The sequence below is a fragment of the Neofelis nebulosa genome, chromosome 12 (assembly GCF_028018385.1).
Source record: "Neofelis nebulosa isolate mNeoNeb1 chromosome 12, mNeoNeb1.pri, whole genome shotgun sequence".
Lineage (NCBI taxonomy): Eukaryota > Metazoa > Chordata > Mammalia > Carnivora > Felidae > Neofelis > Neofelis nebulosa.
In genome coordinates this window covers 91,459,950-91,484,276 of record NC_080793.1, presented here as the reverse complement: position 1 = coordinate 91,484,276, position 24,327 = coordinate 91,459,950, and the positions used below count along the sequence as shown (strand labels likewise).

Below are 24,327 nucleotides of genomic sequence, written 5' to 3'. Positions count from 1 at the left end.
GCTGGCACAGATCCTTCGGACCCTCAGAAGAAACCAGCCCCGCCAACCCCTCAGTCTCAGACCTCCAGCCTCCAGAAGCGCAAGACAATGTGCTCTGGACGTTTAAGCCATCCGCTCCGTGGTGCTTTGTCACAGCGGCCCTGGCAAAATGCCACACAGAGCAGACACGCCCACATACAAAACACTCCATGAGAGGCAGCTAGCCTCCAAGTTAAATAATATGTAAGGAGAAGATGTAACGAGCCCGCGGACCCCACACCCACGGCACGGAAGTGCTTGTTCCCCAGCACTGTGAGCGAAGGGAGTCACTCCGTGACAACTTTCACATAATCGCATCCACTTCGGACGATGAGTTCAGCTGTATAATTAAATAAATTAAGAAGGCACGGCCCCCGGATCAGATAGCTTATCCTTAGATGCATGAATATATTTGCTGTGAACAGTAAGGCACGATAAAGATGGTTCCGGAGTGCCTAATCTGAATTTGTGTTGGAGGCCACGTCCACCGCAACCAACTCGTTACGAACCCACAGTGCCAACGTCACCTCATCCGTCCCCTGCTGCAGTTTCACGAGGCCGTCGGGAGGAGGGCTGTTGAGGCCAAGGGAGGGGGCTTGGCAGAGGGCAGCTGGCCCCCGTAAGGCCCCGTTGTCCACCCAAGAGTGTCACTTCACTGAAATTGGCCCAGCCTGGTGCTGTGGACTGGGACAAAAGGACACATTCCCGCATCTCACTTACAGGGACCCAGCCGAGCTGTCTGAAAAACAACCTCCCACGTGGGGAGCCCTACCGATGAATTGCTGTAGAGAAACGTAGCCAGTGACCAACTCATGCCCGGGATGCATCAACTCATTGTGTTACCCTGAACTGTCCCCCCGTTTGTAGAACACAGAAGACCTGCTTCTGAAACATAAAGCTGATTTTCGGAAGAATGAAAATAATTTAGACCAAATTACGTAACTGACGTGTAACCTGTAAGCATATTTGAAACTCGGCAAAAATCCGAGCTAGCTGCCCCCACACCTGCGTCTCTGTGGACTGGGGTCCCGAGCGCATTTTCAGACGGCTGACCACGGTCATGTACTTCATCCGAGCACCTGTCTGGACGGCTCATCGGTACACGACTGGGGCCGAGCGCAGAGAACTCAACGAGCTGATTGTGGGGCTCGTCAAAGATGAACTGACAGAGGCACTCCCTCTGGGGGTGGGGGGGCACTAACTTTTAAACCACAAACACCGGGAGTGGAGGGCAGCTGGGCGCCAGTGTCTGCCTCTGCCCTGGAGGTGGGGTCACCCTGAGCCAAGTTTTTTCCAGTGTGGACCTACTCTGAGGATGTCACGCAAGGTCTATAGTAATCAAAGTCCCCTTTTCATCCACTGCTCCCATGCGTGCCACCGAGCAGATACGAGATGGCTACGAGGAGGGAAAGAAAGGGGCACTTGTCAGGCTCTGGACCCGACTCTCATGTCACACCAGGGGAAGTGAGAGCCCGCTTATGGACGAGGAGCCAGACACGCCTCCTCCAGGGAGAGGAACTTGCATGGGACATGAATGGCCTGACTCGAACTCACTGGCCAGCAGCAGTCACCAACGTCGTTTGCTTTTTAGGAAAGTGCAACTGCGCTCTGGTAGCCAGCGTCCAAGACCCGCTCCTCCTGTGGCCCTCTCCCCCTGCACTGCATCAAGGCTGGCGTGTAATGGTCCACGGCTCCCACGGCCACCCCCAAAAGGCACTGTAGCCTCCTACTTGGTCTCTTGAATCTCTTGCTTGGGGGAGGCTGGCCACTGGGTCATGAGGACACTCAGTCGGCCACATGGAGAGGCCCACGGGGAAGGAGCTGGGCACACCCCCCACCCCCGCCACTTCAGAAGTGGAGCCTCCAGCCCCGCTTGGGCCTTCAGATGACTACCGTCCCAGCCAACACCCGCCTGCAATGGCAAAAGAGCCGGACCCAGCCAGCCACGCAGCTCCCAAATTCCTGACCCACAGACACCATGAGAGGTCATAAACGACCATTTGTATGTTAAGCTGCTAAGTTTTGGGGTGACGTGATGCACAGCAAGAGGTCACGGATGCACACCTAAAGCTCTTCATTTCCAAATACGTAATCCGGTGATGTTGGGCTCGGGCGCTCTCCCTGCCAGTAAAATTAAATAGTGAGCAAATGACACTGCCTGTTCCACCAATTCATTACGGAAGGGCGGGAACTCGAGGCGCTTAGCAGCTCCAAGCTTTTGGTGAGACATGCCATCCACCCGACGTGTTCTATCCACTGGTTCCCATCTCGTCGTGACCTCCTTCCCCAACTGCCCACTCTAAAGGCAACGCTCCATTACCCCACCGCTCTCCCTTTGACTTCTGCAGAGCCATTTTGCTGCCTTTGTGTTACCCATTCACTCATCTCCCTCCTGTCCCCCCCAACCCCCGCCTCCTCGGTGTCTGTACCGGTGGGGTACTGGAGGGAGGCCACAGGTTGCCCAAAGTATTTCGAAAAGAAAAAGCAAGCTCTTCCGTGTGTTGGAGCAGAGAGCAAAGGGGCCGTTCATACTGATTAGTGTCTTCTGCTCCATCTCAGTGCTGATGGAAAGTTACAGGGCTGGTGAGACAGCTCATATTCACGATGCACAAAGCGTTCTGGGAAACCTTCACAGCGTCTACGAGATAGAACAAGAATAAGCCAGCTCTTGTGGACCAAACCAACCCAAACTTGACTGGCTCCAGACAGCGTCCGTTGAGCTCACGGTTCAGGTGGTCAGCATGGAAGGCTGGGGGTGACTGGGGCGGTTATGGCGGTTTGGGCCGTGCTGTCGTCCGTGCCTCTAGAGAGCCGTGGGCCACTGGGCAGCACGCTCACGGGGCCCCGCGAGCTGCCAGCTGGACGCCCCAGTTCCTCTCCTTGCAGGCCAGCCCGGACTTGCTCTGAGGCAACAACAAACAAGCAGGAGAGAGCGTGTGCACCAGCCTCCAGGAGCCCAGCTTCCAAATGGGCTCCCTGTCGCTGCCACCGCTGCGTTGGATAAGCCAGAGCGAGTCACAGGGTCCCCGGCTCACGGCTCGACCTCTCCTTGGCAGAGCTGAAGTGCGCACTGGAAAGGGCACAGGTGCAGTGGAGGGAGGGACAGCTGGGGCCAGGTTTGCAATCAATCCCTCCCGTCCACATTTTACAGAAAAGGGAGGCTCAGAGAAAATTCAGCGACTTAGGACGTGGGGCTCAAACAGAGACTTGAACGTGAGTTTTCTTCCCCCTAATCTCACCACTCAGGAAATTCCCCGTACAAGCCTGGTCCCTTCCCTTTCTTGACCCAGCAGCTGAGGGCGTTTCTCTTGAGCAAAATCACCCGGCTTTGGTTGAAATGTCGATGCCGCACGAGCATCACGGTGCTTCTGGCTCGAACATAATAGAATTCCCCACCACACATGGTGCCGGCAGGCTTTTTGTTCTATTTTGGCGACACTCCATCGGCATCCTTCGCACACCTCATGGCTGCGTAGGGGCTCTGCCTCTCGGTGATGGCGAAAACCGCAAGGCCGGGCAGATCTGAAGCTAGTGGCTGACAAACAGGAAGGTCCATGCTCTTTCAGAGATGGTACAAATAGGAACAGAAAGAACTACTGGGGTCTGACCCACCCACGGTGTCATTCCATTAGAAACTTCCGGTACGGTTGCGTAGGCGGCAAACCAGACCCAAAGAGCAGACGTTTTATATGGTAGGGAAAAGGATTCGAGGCAGCCTTTCCCCTTTGTTGGCCAACTAGAAAGAGATTAAAATGGAGCCCATCACGCTTACTAAATAAATGGCAATCAAAAATGTCATCATGGGACTCCTGGGTGGCTCAGTCGGTTGGGCGTCCGACTTCAGCTTCGGTCACGATCTGATGGTTGCTCAGGTCATGATCTCACGGTTCGTGGGTTCAGGCCTCATGTCGGCCTCTGTGCTGACAGCTCAGAACCTGGAGCCTGCTTTGGATTTTGTGTCCCCCTGCCTCTCTGCCCCTAACCTGCTGGCTCGCTCTCTCTCTTTCTCTTTCTCAAAAATAAATAAATATCAAAAAATAAATAAATGACATTAGCTCTAAAAATGTCATCAGCAAGTGCTTAAATCACACGGTGAACTGAGACAAAAGAACGAGTCGGCACAACTTCCCCCGACTTCTTTCTCCCGTGGGAAACAGCACTACTGATCGGTTTAGACCAGGCACCGGTGAGCTGTGACCCTGTGGGCCAAATCCAGCGCTCTGCCTGCCGTTGTAAATAAAGTTTTATGAGAACACGCTCGTCCCTTCCCATTTGTCTGTGACCGTTTCCATGCTGTCGCCGCAGGGCTGAGAAGTTGAAACGCAGAGCATCTGGCCTCCGAGCCTGACTTACTTTCCACCCGGCCCTTTACAGGGTAAGTTCGCAGGGGCCTGACCTGCACCCTGGAATACCGCGCTCTGCAGAAGGTCCTGGGACGCGAAGATGTGAAAGCCCGTGCAGGCGGACGTCGCAAGCAGGTCACCGGGCCCGGGCGCAGTGGTTGCCCAGTTGAAGGGAGAGAACGGAGACCAAGCTGACCCCCGGGTGGAGAGTGTGTGGGTGGGACTCCCGTCGCTCCAGCCAGCACGAGTCCGGAGGATGAGTTCAACGCAGGTCCCGAAGATCTGCCCCCAGGTCCTGACAAAGCAGAGCTACACTGTGCTTAGGGGCGGGTGGTTCCCTGGGTCCAAACACACCCACGCCGCCGGGCCTGTGGGTCTCTCTTGCCTCTCCTGTCCCACCAGGCCACACTCAAACCTTCTTGTGCCTCCCCACCCCCCACTTCCCAGAAGCCCAGCGGCTGTCTTCGGGACGTGGTAGGCGCGGCCCAGACCCACAGGATGAGTCTTATCCAGCTTTCCCGGTGGTTGGATCGGGATGGGCAGTCCAGGCCAGTCTGACAGAAGAGATGCGAGGGGTGTCCTCCGGGAGCCTCTGGGGAAGCGGGTCCTTGCTGACAAGAGACACGGAGAGGAGGGGGCAGCCTGACCGCTGCCTCGCCCACCGTGGTGCCTGGGCCGGGGGGTGAGCTTGCCGGGAGGCCAGCATGCAGGGGAAGACAGACAGAGCCCGTGATCTTGATGCTATCAGGAGAGGAGTTAATCAACTCTGGAATCACCCTGACTCCCAAACTTGCCATATTTGAGATGGCACACTTCCTTGTCCTCGAAGCTGTTTTGAGTTCTTCTGAGTGTTATTTGCAGCTTGCGTCACCTGAGCTTAAACCTTGGAGTGCCTGCCACCTCACGGAACACCCCCTCTCTGTGCCGGGCATGGCCCCCGCCCCCAGTCGTGGCCTGTCCCCTTTCCCCTCAACCCGGTGGGGATACGCACACCACCCCCTGAGCGAACACGCCCCTGACCCCGTAGCGAGCATGTGACCCATCCAGATGCCTCACGCTCGCCTGGCCTGTGCCCCCCACCTTTCTCCCGCCAGATCTGAAGGTAAACCTCATGTATTCAAAATCGAGCCACCAAATGTCTGCCTCTGGTAGTGGTGAACCAGGCCATCTGGAACACAACTTCCGCTGAGCCCAAGAGACAAGCCGAATACAAAATGAAAACATGGGTCCCAGGCCACCAGAGACCTCACAGTACGACCGAGACTTGCTCAGTCAGATCCAAGCGACGACGAAGGCCCCACAGGGGAGCGCAGCTCGGCGGGTTTTTTCCCAGAGAGGGGGAGGGGGATCGCTTTCCGACATTGCAGAGGGCAGCTGAGGGGCAGCGCGCACATTCCGCACACCCGAAAGTGGTCCCTGAGGTCGAGGTGTGAACGGAACGCGAGCTAAGGAAACCCTGGCCTCAGTGAAAGGAAAGTCTTTTCCGTAAGTGCGGCCGGGTCACCGGAGACCCACGGGGAGCTAATGGGAAATCAGGGGCCACCTCACCCCGTGCACACTCCCTGGAGGTCTGAAAAAGAAAGCAAGAACACAGAGCTCTTAGACAAAACCGGGAAAGGATATGTTCTTGAACATGGGACAGAGAAGGACTAATTAAACAAGATGCAAACAGCAAAAGAGAGAAAGACTTGATAAATCATCCTAGAGTATTTGCAAGGTCCTCTGGTCACCCGAAGACGCTGGCAGGGAGGAAAGTGACAAGGCAGAAGCAAAGAGGAGGGATTTGCAAGGTGTCGACCTTACCAAGGGCCCTTTCCCAGTGTACAGAAGGGACTCCTACAGATTAATGAAGAAGATGATGATCAGGCCGAAAACTGAGCTGCGGATTTCAAAGGGACAAGAAACCGATGAACAGGTGCTTAATCAAAGAAAACAAGCATTGCCACGCACACAGTGGCCGAAACGGAAAGCCGGAGAGACCTGGGACGGGAAGGAACAGACCCTCCCGGAGCTGCCCGAGGGCCTTCCGCCAGCCGGCCACTTTGGAAGACAGCCTGGGCATCGTGTATTAAAGCCGAGGACACCGATCACGTGGAAGCTGGCCAGTTCACCCCTAAGTACGTTCCCGCCAGCATTGCACGGACACGTGCACCAATAGGTCGGCTTGACGATACGCATTCTTGCGGTATTTGCCACAGCCCCAAACTGAAAATAAAAGTACCTCGAAGATAGAGATGTCTTTGTAAGGTGCATAACTAGACAGGAAGGAGAAGGAATGATCCACAGCTAAATACAACAAGGCGTTTACCTAGGCGTACGCGCTGCATGCTTTTATTAAGATAAAAATCAAGCCCGGCAACAGCACTCCACAGCGTCCAGTTGTAACAGGAAAGCGAGAAAGTGATTTCCATCAAAGTCAGGATAATTGTTATCTTCAGGGGCAGCGACAGGAGTGGGGGAGGTCCTCAGGGACTGGCAGAGTGGTCCTTCCGGACCTGGGTCCTGGCTGTGCAGGTACGTAGGTGGCGATAGAGTATCTCGGTTCTGCGCAACTTTCTGATCGCGTTTCCATCACTCACAATCTAAGGAAGGTAAGAGGACGTTTGCAGTCGGCACCACTCAGGGAGGCCTGCGGGAAATAGGCTGGCCCGGCCTCCGACTCTCCCTGCCTGGTATCCACGCTCGGAGCAGCGGTCCGTCGTGCTTTTCCTTCTGGACACCGTGGATCTCCTGGCTCTTGTGTCTCCTCATTCGGTTCCGGTCCCCGAAGCTGAGTGCACCTGTCGCCGCTCAGGACGCCATGCCGAGCATTTCTCTGGAAGCCGGCCTTACCGGGGGCTTTGTCATTTGTCCCACCCCCGGGCTTTCTGTGGACTTCCTCGGTGATTCATTCAACCCGCCCTTACTGCATGTGTTTTGATGAGTAACTTTATCTTCTTGCATCTTGCAGCAGTGTTTGTAAGTGGTACTGTCTCGATTCTCCATCTCGTACGGCCAGCAGTGTTGCCGTTTAACGAGTGCAAACAGTGACGGCACTCCCCCTGAGTCAGCTCTCTGGGCTGGGCGCTGGATGCTGCTGGGGATGGGACATCCAGGTCGGCCTCTACACCCGGCTGGGGCCGCCTGGACACCCTTCCCTGTACGTGGTTTTCTCAGCAACACAGCCGCCGCTCTTGACGTGAGACGTGGGGCTCCACGAGACGGTGTTCCCAAAAGACTAATGCAATATAGAAAGATCGAAAGCCTCTTTGCCTTGCTTGCTAGTGTCCCATTGGCCAAAGCCAGGCATACGGTCAAGTTCATTCAGAGGGGACAACACAAGGATGTGAACACCAGGGCTCATCGGGGCAAGCACGATTCCGTGTACTTCCTCGTAGTAAATACATCGTAGTAAATTTAAAAACACAAATACGTGAGAACAGCCAGATACATATATTCAGGAACACGTACAGCAATAGAAAGACTTATTCACGTAGGTGTCCGCCTGTGTCTGCTTCTTCCTTCTTGGGCGATTTGACCAACAACTCACTAGAGAGAAGTTCTGCGGGTTAAGGACGCATTCGCAGCATCACTGGTTGGAAAGTTTTCCGAGAGCAGGCGTTTTCGTGAATACCGTGGCTGTCATAAAGTCCAGAAGGTGGGAGTTTTAAGTGGGAGGTCTCGCGTCCCATGTAGCTACCAGAAAGGACACAGCCCCTCCAGAACACTCGTGGTGACCTCAGAGATCAAGACGCCCTTGCCTCGCTGAGGTCTGGGGGCGCTGGGCACCTTCCCTGAAGCCTGGCCCTGACTCGGCGTCTTTCCTGACCCTCTCAGACCGCTCTCCACGATGGCCCTGTCGCACTGTTGGAAATCACTGCCCCGGTACGTGAAGTGAAACGTCTCTAAGTGCGCAAACTGCTAGGATGTTCGCCCGAACAAATAAGAACGTGAGAAAGCCCAGCACGAAGGCTTCATGCCCAGGCCAGGGGACAGCGGAGTCTGGGCGGAAAGTACCGGGGCCGTACAAAACTTCGAACTGCCAGTCCGCGGTCGCCCGGGGGTGACGGGAAACTCTGCTGGCTGGCAGGCAGCTCTGGGCTGACGGGTTCTACCTCTTGTGCGGGAGGCGGTACGTGCCGTGGAGCGGCCGCCAGGTGCACCGGCCTTCCTGCCGGAGGTGTGTCGGATCGCCTGCTTGAGATGCGGTGCTCTCCCCCCGGGACACCACAGGCGTCTTTTTTTGTGCCCCATATGAGCAGATGCTTCATGAATGGTGCTGCCAGAACTGTTTAAATAAGAAATGTGCTTTAAAAGTCCTTTTGTTTTGCCAAATTTGTGAGGGCTCACTCTACGCCAGATGCTCTATTTATCACCTGACTTAACCCTCACGATGTTTGAAAGAGGCATCATGGTACCCATTTTCACAGCCCTGCCAACTTAGGTGCAGAAAGGCTGGGTCACTTGGCCAAGGTTGCACAGCCAGTGACTCTGCACAGGAAGAAGGACTAAGGGTGCCTTTCTTTGAACAGGAGCCCCCCCCCCCACCCTCCCCCTCTCTCTCCCACCTTTCTAGACCCTGCACATCACCCAGAACTCAGAAATCCGCCTGGGCTAGTGTCTAGATCAGTACTGTCCCAAAGAAATATAATGCTTCTTACAAGCAGTGTGAGCCACTTATGAAATTTCGAAGTTTCCAGTAGCCACATTACAGAAAAAAAAAAGTAAAATTAATTTTAATAATATATTTTATCTAACCCCATAGAAGGAAATATTATTTCAGCATGCAGCCAATGTAAGCTAATTACTAGTAAGAGATTTCATTTTCTTTCTTTCTTTCTTTCTTTCTTTCTTTCTTTCTTTCTTTGTTTTACCCACAACCATCTCGATTTGGACTAGCTGCATTTCACACATCACCAGCTGTATGGGCTCCTGGCCACCCCACTGGATGGCACAGGTTCGGTACTTTGAGATAACATGGTTTCTCAAAACGTGCTCAAACCTATGTCAATTCTAAAGATGTGTTTGTTCTCCAAAGCACATAAGGGCGTGAGCGGGCACAAGGAGGAAAAAATCAGATATGATAGAAATCAGTCAAAAGTAATCTGCCACCCCCAGTACATGTTCACAAAGCCTCCAGTCCAGAATGGGTTGCAGGCAGGGTTGTCTCCAGCCGCCAGGGTTCCCTTCATGCAAACACCCTCAAGTCCTGATACTGTGGGGAGAAACACACTTGAAAATGTTTCCGACAAATGTTCTGATCTGCCTGAAATGCTTGAATTATTTTGAAAGAAGAAAAGGTGGGGGGAGGAGAAAGCCTGCTGATCTGGAATCTAAGAAAGAAAATGGGTTGTGGTTGTTGTTGTTTTTGACGCTGGGAACTATTTTTAGGAAAGAAAACCCACCTGATATTTGATATGAATTATTCATCCTTAGATAGAGACACAATTGGTATCACAAAGCAAGACAAAGAAGGCTAATGAAGGTCGACTTTGATTCTGATTAGGGACAAAACAGTCTCAGTGACCATGATTAGGCTGAATGTCCCTGCTGTGTTTTCTCCAGGGATTTCCCTCCACTCGGTGTGACAGGCAGACAAGAGTAACTGGAAAGCACTGAGGCGTGAAGTCGAGACTTGCTCGGTCTCCCGACACTGAGGAGGCCAGGTGCCCCGGGAGCCCTCTTTCAATCCACTCGGGGAAGTCTGAGACGAGGGCTGGTGAGAGACAGGCAGTGAACGTGTCTGCACAAAGTGGCTGCAAGGTCTTAAGTGCCAGCCTGGGGGCCGCACCCCAGGGAGAAGGACACTGTGGGGCACTACGGCACGACTTGGAGAAGGCTGCAGTCACGCACCTGTTACCATCACGGACTTTGTGCACCTGTCACCATCGTGGACAGAAGTCGGCTACGTTTACCTGGTGAGCGCTACCCCCGCGCGGGGTTTCCTGTGCCGTGGATACAATGATGCTGCCCCAAACGAGTTTAAAATAAGCTTTGAGGCCGGACAGCCGTCCTCGTTATTTAAAGTATTGACAACTCCCGCGTGTCTGTTTAGTTGCATCTCCGGATATGACGATAGCCATGTATACGCCTGCTACTTATTATGAGTGGGCGTTTTTTAGGAAAAAAAAATTTTTATTTGCTCTTATTCACCCACGTTTGTAATTTCTTGATGAAATCTTCCTGCCGAGTATTTATGGCTCCAGCAGGTAGGGCGGTTCCTCCAAGAGGAGCTGCTGGAGCGAAGGAGTGTGGTTGGAAGCCCTCGGTGCCTACGATGCATTTGCAAATCCATTTCTTCTGAGAAACAGTAGCTTTGATAAAAGCAGATCAAAGAACAGGTTTACCGCAGGTCTTCAAGTTGTTTGGGGAGTGCTAAGATGTAACCTGGTAAGGGATACCCCAAACGAGTTATTCTAAACTTAGTCCGAACGCCACCGTATCTGGTTTTCACACGACGGCACAAAAAATCTTTGTTTCTCTCGTGGCTTCTGCGAGATCCGACAGCAGCGAGGAAGATGGGAAGCAGAAACCACCTCTCTGGTGACTCTGGAGAGATTCAAAACCCTAAGCTGTAAGACAGAATGGGGCACTGCCCAGAGCCAGCGGTGGTCGAACAGGGCATTTGGAGACGTGGGAGGGAAGGTACCAGAAAACCCGGTGGAGAAGCCGTCTCAGAGTCAGTGATGCTCCTGGATTGCTTCGTTGGCAATCATGAAAATCGGATGGCAGGTGTGCTTTGCCGTATCATAATTTGTGCAAGTGCTTACGAAGCTGGAAAGGCAGAGAAACACAGCATGTTTGCTGGGAGCTGTGTGTTGGTGAGGAAGGATGGGTTCCGAGAGTAAGGATTCCAAGCTACAATCTCTGCTGATGGGGCAAACAAAGACCAAAATAACCCCATGGCGCACCCGAACCCGCGTCGTCAAAGGAGGCCCTGCAAACGAGGAACAGCCCGTCCCCCTTCCTCTGGGAAATACTTTGCGGTGACTTCTCCAGGAAGAACTCATCTCTTTTAAACATATATAATGAAATGGGGATATGGGATCTAATCAGTTAAACTACATGAAATGAAAGGAAGAACACAACAGAAAAATCAAGTTTCAGACAAAGAACATTCTCCGCCCCCCTCCGCCCCCAAACAATATTGATACAGAGCTGATGAACTGTGAAGGAACGGACCGCCATGAAGTCAACACAGCAATGAAGAAATTGCCCTAGTAAAGCAAATGGGAAAGAGAAGATACAAGGTTTCCAGGAAGGACAAGGAGGCTGGTAGGAGTAAACCAGGGGCCAGCAGAGCTCGAGAAAGGCGCATTTCTCCCGGAATGAAGCCACCTTGGAAGAAATACAAGGAACATGGGTGCTGCATCAGAAGGGCGTGAAGTACAGGACGGAAGGAAATGAGGTGAGAGCTGAGGGACTGGAGAGAAAGTCTGAGATGGGCAAGACCGACAGTGGGAATCCAACATACGCACACTGTCCCTAGGGCAGAGAGCTTAAATAGTAGGATGCAACAATTATCTTTTAAATTTTTTTCAAGTTTAATTTATTTTTGAGAGACAGAGAGAGACAGAGTGCAAGCAGGGGAGGGGCAGAGAGAGAGGGAGACACAGAATCCGAAGGAGACTCCAGGCTCCGAGCTGTCGGCACAGAGCCAGACATGGGGCTTAAACCCACAAACCGTGAGATCATGACCTGAGCTGAAGTCGGACGCTTAACTGACTGAGCCCCCCCAGGTACCCCGGAACAATTTTTTTTAAGTTTATTTATTTATTTTGAGAGAGACAGAGACAGCATGAGTGGGGGAGGGACAGAGAGAGAAGGAGACAGAGAATCCCAAGCAGGCTCTGCGCTGTCAGAACAGAGCCCGATTTGGGGCTCGACCTCATGAACTGTGAGATCATGACCTGAGCAAAAACCAAGAGTCAGATGCTTAACCGACTGAGCCACCCAGGCGCCCCGAGATGGAATAAATATTTTAAAATATAATCGTAGAACACTTTCCTCAACTCACAAAGACTTACGCTCCCTTAGTGTCTTAGGAGCCACCAGCAATCAACGTGAGACACATCCTACAAGACGACCGTGGTTTTGGACCCGAGAAGCTTTCAGCTGGACTCCAACAGCAGCTGGCTAACGCTGGAAGACAGTTCAGTGAAGCCTGCGGAGTCCTCAAGGACAGAGAACAGAGCCAAGGCCATTTGAACTCAAGCAGACTCTTGTTCGATTCAAAGGCCAGGGGTATTTTTTTTAATGCACAATGATCTGAGACACCCCTGTAGGAGACACTTGAGACCGTGGGCAGATGGATGAGAAGCCAGAGCAGAGGGCAGGCTGGGAGCACCGCCCGCCTAACTGTTGGGCGAAGAGGAAAACGAAGCTAGGACTGTGGATACGGAAGAGAATGCAGGACAAGAGTGACAATGGAGTAACAGCTGCATAACAGTGACTGAGAGAGGAGGGTCGATAAAGTTTGATAGGCACTGTGGGCATGGTGGCTTCCTCATTAGAGAGCCAGAGATCAGGACAGATCACTAAAACTGATGGATGAGTTGAAAGAGAAATACGTTTTTATTTCTTTTAGTTTTTTCACGTTTATTTATATCTGAGAGAGAGACAGAGACAGAGTGCAAGGCAGGGGAGGGTTAGAGAGGGAGGGAGACACGGAATCCGCAGCAGGCTCCAGGCTCAGAGCCGTCGCACAGAGCCCGTCACGGGGCTTGAAGTCAAGAAGTGAGAGATCGTGACCTGAGCTGAAGTCAGACGCTTAACCGACAGAGCCACCCAGGTGCCCTGAGAAATACATTTTTAAAAATACAAGAGGATGGGGCGCCTGGGTGGCGCAGTCGGTTGAGCGTCCGACTTCAGCCAGGTCACGATCTCGCGGTCCGTGAGTTCGAGCCCCGCGTCGGGCTCTGGGCCGATGGCTCGGAGCCTGGAGCCTGCTTCCGATTCTGTGTCTCCCTCTCTCTCTGCCCCTCCCCCGTTCATGCTCTGTCTCTCTCTGTCCCAAAAATAAATAAAAAACGTTGAAAAAAAAATTTAAAAAAATAAATAAATAAAAATACAAGAGGAAATATTAGGGAAAAAAATAAGATTAAAATGGCTTGTTGGCGGTGGGGAAGGGAAGGAAATGTAATACATTTGTCATTGCTTATGATAAGGAGTCAGTGGATTTTATCCAGAGAAATGGAGGATTAAGGGCTTGGGATTTAATTATAACTTTAACGAGTTATCAAAGGAAGCCTTTACATCGAGGCTTCCAAGATTTCAATGCTATTAAAAACAGAATGCATAATATGAAATAGAAATAAAACGATCTCAAACAAGCAGATGTAAATGCATTAAATTAACATATAAAGAAAAAGACACTCTAGGATTGGGTCACAAAGCAAAACCAAGCAGTGTGCTGTGTGCTAGAAATACACCTGAATAGAGTCAAAATCTTTGAAGGCGGAAGGGTGAGCAGAGGTACAGCACCGAATGCAGAAGGGAAAGAAAGCAGGTCACAGTCTAACGAGGGGAGGGTTCAGGAAAATGGCGTCAAGAAAGACAAGGGAGGACGCTTCCCAGTGACAAGGGCACAGTCTGGAGCTGAGACACAACGGTGCCCGTGCCTGACAGTCATGAATCTCCACCCCCCAATGCACGAGCTGCACTCTTCCTAAAAGCTAAAACCAGCCCTACAAGGAAAGATACACAGAAGGCATACTAACAGAGAGCTGAGCCACTCAGTTCGTAACGGAGTAAGGGGACAAAAAATAAATTTTGGAAGACCAAAATAACATAATGAGTCACTTTTTCCAAGTGACAATAATGCAGACAAATCGACTGTCTAATGGAGAATACAGAGAGCCGTGGAACACTCGAGAAGGTAAACAAGGGCAAACATCACACTCCAGGCAAACTGAAGTAAGAACAGAAATCCGTAACAAACACAAGAAACAAAGGAAATAGCCATAAGCAAACAAACACCCCCACAATCTGGACATTTTTCACCACCTCTTCACCCATTCTTTTTTTTTTTTAATTGTTTTAATGTTTATTTAGTTTTGAGAGAGAGAGAAAGTGCGAGCAGGGGAGGGGCAGAGAGAGAGGGAGACACAGAATCCGGATCAGGCTCCAGGCTCCAAGCTGTCAGCACAGAGCCCGACGTGGGGCTCGAACTCATGAACCGTGAGATCACGACCTGAGCCGAAGTCGGACGCTCAACGTACTGAGCCACTCAGGCGCCCCTCTCTTCACCCATTCCGAACTCGAATAGGAAATGAAAACAAACAGGGTATCTAAACGATGACAATAATAAGAGCTCGACTTACCAGAACCTAGGAGTTACGCCTCACAAAGTGCTTTGAATAACATCTTATTCATTCATTTGGATCACTCAGCAAGAAATCGGAAGTCTATGTCAGGCATTGTCTTAACAGCAGGTAAAACAGACGGAAAGCCCTTTGCCAAAGGCGTGTAAGTTCCGGTGAAAGACAAACAATAAAGAAAGAAATATGAATTTGCATAAGAAGGTGATAAACATTTGAAAAGAAAGTAAGTTAGGAAAGGGAACTAGAAAGCCTTGGGGGTGTGAGAAGGAACAGGTTAAAAAATTTTTTTAGTATTTTTTTTTTTAAGTTTACTTATTTTGAGAGAGAAAGCACGAACTAAGGAGGGACAGACAGAGAGAGAAAGAGGGAGAGAGAATCTCAAGCAGGCTGAGCTGTCAGCACAGAGCCCGAGGCAGGGTTCGAACTCACAAACCATGAGATCATGACCTGACCCAAAGTCAGATGCTTAACCGACGGACTCACCCAGGACCGCTGCAGACAGAAATTTTAAGCAGGATGGTCAGGACAGCCCAGGTGAGATGACGGCATTTTTGGAAAGAAGGAGGTGAGCCATGTGTCTCTCTGGGGGAAAAAGGTTCCTGTGCAGCGGGAACAGGATGTGCAAAGGCCCTGAGGCATGAATAAGGAGGTCAGGATGCCCAGGAGCTACTTGCTCCTAAGTGAGAGGCCCTACATCCCTCTGTCCTCCACGTGTCATGAAGAATCTCACCAGAATGCTGGCCGCAGGCATCTGGGGAGACGCAGTTCTAGGCATCCGTGTCCTTTGATACGGGGAGGAAAAGCATAGACAAGATCGAGCACAGGGCTGTAGCTAGAGATGGATGTGAAGTCAAAACTTTGTTTCTGTGTTACTCTTCTTCTTCTAAATGGTAAAAGTACCATGCGTGGCTACACAGATGCTAGTGTTCCACAAGAGCGGAGAAGTTTTACTATGCAGGAGAGAGAGGGGAGCGTTTCCGGACCAGTGTGCTAAAGGCGTGGGATCTCATGAACAAGAAGAGAAGTTTGTCTAGATGAGAGAGCGGACGGTTCATGGTAACAGGAGGGAAGACAGAATCCGTCGTCAGATGCACCTGTGTGTTGCTTGGTGGGACGGGAGGAACGTGTCGTGACGGCTCTTTTTTTTCCCTTTTTTCTTTTTCGGTGAAACAGGAAGCAAGGTGATCAGCTAAGAGAGAAGATGGGCAGGAGGCTCTAGGACGAGACATGAACGGACCAGGAAATGTGAGTGGACGGCTGGAAACGTGAGGGACCCCATTTGATGTTATGAAATTAAAGGCAGGCCCGTCACCGAACTGGGGGGTACTTTTCCAGCCACCAGCAGGTGCGCAGACAGCAGAAAGTTCAAAAGACTGGGCCGCCAGTATGGCCCAGGCATCCTGAGTTGATGGGAGAATGTCCTAGAAGCGAACGCAGATCGGATTCTATCCCCGAGGTAATGAGGTCCACCCAGAATCCCTAGCAAGTGTTAGCAGGGCACAGTAACTTCTGTTCCGTCCAACCCAGAACCTGCTCGTGGGGAATGAACGGGGTGTCGACGTGGAATTGTCCCCCTCCCTCCCAGTCTTGCCTCAATCCAAAGGGAAGATGGTGAGGGCTCATCCAGGTGCCCCGTCGGGAGGGCAGGGGCCCCTGCGGTCAAAGTGTGTGGGATGTGAGTCTGGGGTCAGCTCTTCTCACGGAGCCCTGAGATTGACTCCAAGGTCAAGTCCACTGTGTGTGTGTTAGGGGAGGGAGGGCTGCCCACCTTTGATTACGGGCCCTTTTTTTTTACTCAGATACTGGGGAGAGTGTGAACAATGAAATCTGAAACTCCTGTCTTTCTCGATGTGTCAGAAACGATGATTCAATCGACAGGATGAACTATAACGTTGTGCAGATGCCTCCGGGAGCCACTCACTCATCTGAGACGTGGGCCAACCAAGCTCGGCTCTAAAGCTTCCACGTCACCCTACGTAATACTGACCACCTGCCCCGTGATCCTTTACCCGTCCATTCCACAGATGAGGAAACTGAGGCCCAGGGAGTAATTTGCCTTGACTTAACAGACTGGTCGAGGCAGCTCGGGTCTGGTGCGATCTCAGAAGCCCGCCTCCACACTCTGTACAGAGCCCCCGCCCTCCCCACTCCAGACCTCGTGAAGGAGCCTGCAGACCAGGGTAGGGATGTGACCCGCTCCTTACACCCCTAAACACCACAAAATGCCTGCACCATCAGCACGGCAGGCCCTTCCAAGTCACGCAGAGTCCACGGGGTATAAGTAATAAATTCAATCACAGCCTGACACTCACGTGGGGGGCAGGTGGGGCTCACCTGGGCCACAAACACAGCCAAGCGTTCAGCTCAGAAAGAGACCGTGCGGCATCCCAGAAACTTGACCCGGCCGGGATCTCTGTCCCTCCAACTGGAGGAGCGGGCACGGAGGGCTCGGCTCCTGGACCGGACCCACGTCGGCCCGGGGGCTCTGTCTTACCGGCATCCCCTGTTCTACTGAGTTTCACAGATATCTCGTTTTTTACAAAGGGAAGGTTTGTGTCAACCCTGCATCAGGCAAGTCTCCCCATGTCGTTTTCCCAACATTTACTCACTTAGCGTCTCTGTGTCACATTCTAGTCATTCTCAAAATATTTCAAATGTTTTCCTTTTTTAATGTTTATTTATTTTGGGGGGAGACAGAGACAGAACGTGAGTGGGGGAGGGGCAGAGAGAGAGGGAGAGGGAGAATCCCTAGCAGGTTCCGTGCAATCCGTGCAGAGCCTGATGCAGGGATTGAAGTCACAAACCGTGCGATCACGACCTGAGCTGAAATCAAGAGCAGGACACTTAAGCAACTGAGCCACGCAGGTGCCCCCAGATAGGACTTTTTATGCCCTGGGAAACCCAGAAATTCACCCGACCTGCACGACTGCAGTACCCACCTTCTTGCAGCGGTCTGGAAGGAATCTGTTGTATCTCCAGGATGTGCCTGCAGTCAGTCAACATCCAGGCAGTCCCCGTCCCGGGCTCAGCTAATCCGCATGGGCCGATCTCAGCGCTCACCCCCGCAGGGACGGCACCGGGCTCGAGACTTGCCAGGCCCGTTAGCAGTGGCAGGGTTGCCTGAAGGTGGTGGCTACTTCTCCCAAACGCATGCCTCCAGGTCTGGTGGGGAACTGGCAACCAGAGCCGGCAGCTGGGCCGGACCCCCAAGCCTGTAAGACCCCACCTCCCGGGGAAAGAAGTTTCCATGGAACGCTTTCAAAACACGCACCTGATCTAAGAATTAGATACAGCGAGCAGCGTAAAATCCTCTCCCCGTAGAGTAATATTTCCATGAAATTTGCCGAAACAGATCTCTTCTTTAGAGCAAAGCAGAATTTCCCAGGGTGATCCAAGATGTGAAGTGAGCAAAGACTGTAACCTAAAAGCTGTGTATTTATTTTAGAGCACGTTATGGAAACAAAAGATAACTAGCCCGTCACACCTGTGACTTTAGTAGTGATGTAAAGTGTTCTTTATAATCGGACACAGAAAGAATCACGTGAAGGCGGTAACCTGCCTCGGGTCGTAGGGGGTCCTGAAATACAACACAGCAGAACCCCACAGAGGGCCAGGCTATGGGCAGAGATTTGAGTTTTTATTTCTGAGCATAGACAACCTTAGTGATTCCACGTTCCTCAAGCTCAAAAATATGAAACAGGTGTTTTGATGTTTGGGGGAATGCAAACAACTGAATCTGGCCATACCGGACAAAACAGATGTATCCCTGGGGGTGCCAGTCCCACTGTGGCGGGCAGGGTTCTGGGCCACCCAAGGCCAGCCGGGGATGTGATGATGTCAGACCTGTGGTTGTGGTCCCTCACTCGGCTGGGTCCCATCTAATCCTGCGAGGCTTCTATTATTTTTTTTTAAATGTTTACTTATTTATTTTTGAGAGAGAGCATGCTTGCAAGCAGGGGAGGGGCAGAGAAAGGGGGAGACAGAAAATCCGAAGCAGGCTCCAGGCTCCAAGCTGTCAGGGCAGACAGACCCCGACGTGGGGCTCGAACCCACAAACTGTGAGATCGTGACCTGAGCCAAAGTCGGACCCCTGACCGACTGAGCCGCCCCGGCGTCCCACGCGCGAGGCTTTGAAAAGCACGGAACATTCCTGGCCGTGTGCAGAGGACAAAGCAGAGGCACTCCAGCTGGCCGGGAGAGGAGGCGCTGAGCCGGTGACTGCCTCTGCGGTGGCTCCAGAACCAGGAGTGGCTCCCACGGACACTACTAAGGAAGCAGGGAGACCTCGGTCCCGCTGTCCAGCTGCCGCCCGGTCTCAGCTTCTGAGACGCCAAGCAGAGGTCCCAGGTAACAGACTCCTCCCGGAAATGTGACCCGGGGCATCTGTGGGGCTCCGTGCGGTGGAGTAGATGGTATTTGTTACGCAGCCACAGACACGGGCGGGTATCATGGTCTTTCCTTCCTTGAAATGGAGCATCTGTACGAGACCACCACCCCCCCCCCCGCACCGTTTCCACCCAGAGCTGCCGTGACAGGTGCCCCCGTCTTTGCCGACAGCCTGTCCACAATCACAGGATCCTCTCCCCACTGATTATCCCCTGAACCAAGAACCAAAATGATTGACGAGGCAGCCGTGCCCTCTGTCCACCACAGCAGGGCAATGACCACCTTCTCCGTGTCCAGATCCCGCCAAAGTGTGTCGTTTTTAAGAAAGCCAAATTTCCTGGGGTGCCTGGGGGTCTCAGTCGGTCGAGCGTCCGACTTCGGCTCAGGTCACGGTCTCACAGCTCGTGGGTTCGAGCCGCACGTCGGGCTCTGTGCTGATGGCTCAGAGTCTGGAGCCTGCTTCCGATTCTGTGTCTCCCTCTCTCTCTGCTCCTCCCCTGCTCACGCTCTGTCTCTCCCTCTCTCTCTCTCACCCAAAAATGAGTTAACATTAAACAAATTTAAAAATAAAAACAGAAAGCCAGATTCTGTAAGAATTCACCTTGAGGGAGACACAAAAGCCCACTCTGCCCCGGATCGTCTCTGCTGGCCCCGCCCCATCCCCGGGACCCCGAGGCTCTAGGTTTTGCTCTGGAGGTTCTGCCGGTGGCATGGCCAATGACGGTGCCCAGCTGGCCCGGCCTGGGAACTGTCACGTGTCCACAGCTGGGGAAAGCCAGGCCGTCAGCGTGGTCAGTGGAGGTCACTCTGCCGTCCCTCCCTGGCCCCGGACGAGCAGGTGTGGGCTTGCTGTGTGTGTTCTCAGGCCCCGCCCCCACCTTGGGGTCTGGCTGGGCTCCTTGGTCCCCCCTCTCGGCCACCGTCGTCCCCTGTCCACGGAGCTGCCCAGGGTGGCATCTGCTTCCCACGTGACGACGTCATGTTTCAGATTCCCGCCACAAGCCCGGCTCACCCCAATGACAACTGGGTCAAGCGCAGAGGAGCCAGGACAGGCAGACAAGTGGGGCCGGAAGAGGGGCCTCGCCTCCTCCCCGTGATCCAACGGGACAGCCTCTGCTCCCCTCCTCAGCGCCAGAGGCTCAGGGCCGCAGGGCGGGCGACGAAGACTGGTCTTCTGGCCGTCGGGGAGGTGTCACCGAGAGCCCTGTGGGCAAAACACGCGGCAGGCCCGGGGCCTTTCGAGAACACCACTCTGCCCTCCACCCCCATGCCCTCACCCCTGCTGCGGCCTGGGGGACGCCGGGCACACGTGTGTGACCTGGCGACCGCGCCCGCCCCGCCCTCCCCCACGAGGCCCCCAGTGGAAACGCAGGTGGAGGGTTAGGAAGATGTTTGCACACGCAGAGGAGCCGGAGGCCGTGCGGTGCGCGCTGTGTGAACATCTCCTGGGCTCAGCGAGTAACACTTTTCTCACATCCCTTTACACCTATCCGGTTCCCTCTCCCCCCACCGCCCCTCTGTCTCTCAGCGAACTGGTTGAAAAGCAGTTACGGGCTCAATACTTCACCCTAAATTCCTCAGCAGGCCTCCCCTAAGAACACACACACAGCCACTGCGCTCGGTGGGGAGCTCCAGAGAAACGGAACCAGCAGGGCGAGTGTAGAGAATTTACTTTATGAAACTGGCTCACCCAGTCGGTGGGGGCAGGCGGCCTGGGAATTCAGCTAAGAGTGGATTCTGCAGGACTGAATCTGAAACCTGCAGGGAAGGCCGGCCAACTGGAAACTCGGGCGGGGTTTCTATGAGGCAGCCTGGAGGCAGAACTCCTTCTTCTGGAAACTTCAGCCTTTGCTTTTAAGGCCTTCAACTGATGGGATGAGGCCCACCCACATAGATCTGCTTTCCTCAACGTCTGCTGATGTGTTCATCACATCTAAAAAAAAAATACCTTCCCGGGGCTCTAGACTGGTGTCTGACCAAGCAGCTGGGCTCTGTAGCTGAACCAAAGTGACAACATTAACTATCCCAATCATAAGATCATTAAAAGTGATAATGTTATTTGAATAATGGCCTCAATGAAATCCATGGTTCAATACTTACCCCCCCCCCCGCCCCCGCCCACCGCCTTGAAAGCAAAGGCAGAGAATGCTACTTTGAGCTTCTTTGTGCAAAAGAAAGAAAATAAAGAGGATGTTACTGCAGGTGCTTGGGCTTGTCAACAGACACCGTGGAAGGTTCCGGCAAAGCTCCTGCAGGTGGAGACCAGAACCGGAGGGGAGAGGCGTTGGGGGTGGGGGGGCAGAGAAAGGGGAGGGGCTGACTGGCCCCAGGAGCCATGTGAGTGTGCCCCTTCTTTAGCAAAACAGAAAATGTCAAACAGAACCTAATCCCTCCTTTAAAAAACCAAAAACCAAAAACAAAACTTTTTATGGCAAATCACTGCTCCAGAGAATTCAGCACACCCTAGCTTCTCATTTCTCCAACGGAGGATTTGCGCCCCCAAATATTTGAAACTATCCTAAGGGGGAAGAAAACCGCAAAATGAGTACTCACAACACACAAAGTATTGGAAGCTGAGGTTTGCACCAATCCTTAGCAAGTGGGAGCAGGATGTGGGAAGCCCCAAATGATCGGGACTTGCCCTTGGGCTCGGGTGGGGCCTGGGGCTCAGCTAGGCGGGTGGGGGGGCCTGGCTGGCAGCGGCCTGACCGACCCGCACACACGCCCCTGGTCCTCTGGCCTGTGCAGGACTGAGACCACCTGGGGCCTTCTGCATCTCACAGCCCTGGCCTCAGCGGCAGGCCTAGCATCTTCTGGGGAAAGGCACATGGATGACCTCCGCACGTGACCCCACGCTGACCACTGTGCCCTGCCCCGGGCCGGTGCTCTGGAAGGTAGGCAGGCAGAAGACGTAGGGAATCGCCTTGGGTGAGGACCAGTATGTTTTAAGGGAAGACATGGAAACTCTTGGTTCCCAAACTCGTCACTCACTGTCCCCCTCACAGAGACTGTGGGTCCCCAACCCTCAGCCTGTCACGCTGCCACCACGTTCCGGAAAGACGATGCTGCGCCCCGGAGCACAAGGAGGCACATTGCCCTGGGCTCCAGGGCGCTGCGCCTCTGCGTTCATCCAAAGGAGCCTCGTCGATGCCTCTGCTCCACGACCTTTCCTCCAGCCACCCGCTCTCTGCGCGTGGGATGATTTTTCCACCCCGATATTTTAACTAGGAAGTTTCCAGATGACTAATAACTCAAAGCATGTGTTTCAAGATGTGCTTTTCATTTCACTGTGAAACCATACCCTGCGGGAAGGGTATTACACTCTGTTCCAGTAATTACTGAAGTCTAACAAGCCACCCCAAACTTCGTGGTGTGGAGTGACAGTTCGCACCCGCAGGGCCTGGGGGTCAGGGGTCAGCGCTGAGGCTGTTACAGAGGAAGGCGACTCTTCTCCATGGGGCCTGGGCTGCAGCCGGGCACCCGCAAACGGCCGGGCTGGAATCATCTGGAAGCTTCTCCCGCACGACTTGGAGGTGAGCCCACCCGGCACTGCTCCCCCAGGGAGCCTGCATGTGGAGTCGCCTGGGGCTGGGGCTTCTTGAGGTATGACCCCTGCCAGGGCACCACGTGGAAGCTTCCATCATGGCTTCCAAACCGTCTAGTGGCTACCAGCCAGTCTCCGGGGCTAGGCCCGATCCAAGGGAGGGATTTGGACCCCCGACTCTCCAGGGGAGGGGTCACATCAAGGCCATCCTGCAGACAAGCTTATGTCACGGAAGCCATCTTTGGAAAATCCAAGCTGCCTCCCAATCCGACGATGGTGAGGCGGGAAAGGGCACGAGGACTTCCTCCTTCCTTCTGCAAACCCCACTCACATTTCAGAGGGAAGCCATTTTGTGTCTGCTCTTCTTTTTTTTAATTTTTTAAAATGTTTATTTATTGTGGAGAGACAGAGAGAGACAGAGCAGGGCAGGAGCAGAGAGAGAGGGAGACACAGAATCAGAAGCAGGCTCCAGGCTCCGAGCCATCTGCACAGAGCCCGACGCGGGGCTCGAACTCACGGACCGCGAGATCATGAGCTGAGCCGAGGTCAGACACTCAACGGACTGAGCCACCCGGGCTCCCCTTGTGTCCGCTCTTCTGATGTTTTGTTCTGTCGTTTTGGGTCCCCTGGGTCAAATGAATGTCTTCCCGTTATGTCCTAGATGCATACAATGTCTGCTCCGTGATTAAGGTAAAAGAGAGGAGGAAAGGTAGGATTTTATCTTCTAAGTGAGAGTCAAACGGCACCCTTGGGTTGCCAACAGGGTGGTGATGTCAGGTCCCGTATTCCTTCTGGAACCTCCTTAATGTTTTCCTTCAAGATTGCATTTGCTGAACTAACCGCAGTGTGGAAAGCAAGGCCCATGAGCAGCCTCCATGTGGAAGACAGACAGAGACAGACAGACAGAGGAGGCGGCAGGAAATTCTACACATGATCTTTGGAAGCCGACCTTTAGCCGACTGTACATTTAGACTATAGGCTACCCGCTTATAACAAACACCTAGAAAAACAGTGGCAGAAATCATGTTCTTTCTCTCTACTATAAGACGTCAAACTGCTCTGGCTGATGTGAAAGCTCTGCCACTTTAACTCGCGGCTTCCGTCTCTGGGTTTCAGGCAGTGACCCCAACTGTCCTATTTCCCAGCTGGTGAGGGGGAGGGCGGGGCAGTCGTGGACAACCACTTTCTCTCCCATCTCATTGGCCCAAACTTGGTCACATGGTGCCATCCAGCCGCAAAGGAGGCTGGGTAATGTAGTCTCCAGTCCGTGCGCCCAGTTAAAACTCTGAGGGTTTCCAAGAGGAAGGAAGAAAGAAAGAATGGATATTGAAGGGTGCTGGCTGTCTCTGCCCTCCTCTCCTCTTTCCCCTTGCAGATTCTCTTAGAAGAAGCAGAGTTTACGGGACTGCCGTAAACTGGACATTGGACTTGGGGAGGCTTTCGCTATTGGCTGCTAGTTCTGATTTCCACGGCAACCACGCTGAATGGTCGATTGCTGTCCACCGGGCCATCTTTTTCTTATGCATCTTTGGGCAGAAACGACTTCTTACCAAGACGCGAGTTGGGAAGAAAGAAATCCTGTGGACTGAATGCCTACTGTTTCTTGGTCTTTGGTTGTCCCTGACGTTGTTAGTCTCGATCTTTCTTCTTTGTGACTGGAATGTGATTTGCACACGAGAAACAGAAATGTGATTTCCTGGGGCGCCTGGGTGGCTCAGTCGGTTGAGCGTCCAAC

The 24,327-nt window shown here is 53.0% G+C and overlaps 1 protein-coding gene across 8 annotated transcripts in view; it reads right to left on the bottom strand.

Annotated features, from left to right (window-relative positions):
- Positions 1–24,327, bottom strand: part of AUH (AU RNA binding methylglutaconyl-CoA hydratase) — a 354,609-nt gene that overhangs the window by 15,378 nt on the left and 314,904 nt on the right. Inside the window, exon 11 of one of the 8 annotated variants that reach the window (XM_058693265.1) lies at positions 11,073–11,114. The exons of the other annotated variants lie outside the window; for them this stretch is intronic. Within the exon in view, the coding sequence (XP_058549248.1) occupies positions 11,088–11,114 (27 nt within the window). The 3' untranslated portion in view covers positions 11,073–11,087. Of the gene's footprint in view, positions 1–11,072; positions 11,115–24,327 lie in introns of those variants that run through there. 8 annotated transcript variants of the gene reach the window in all.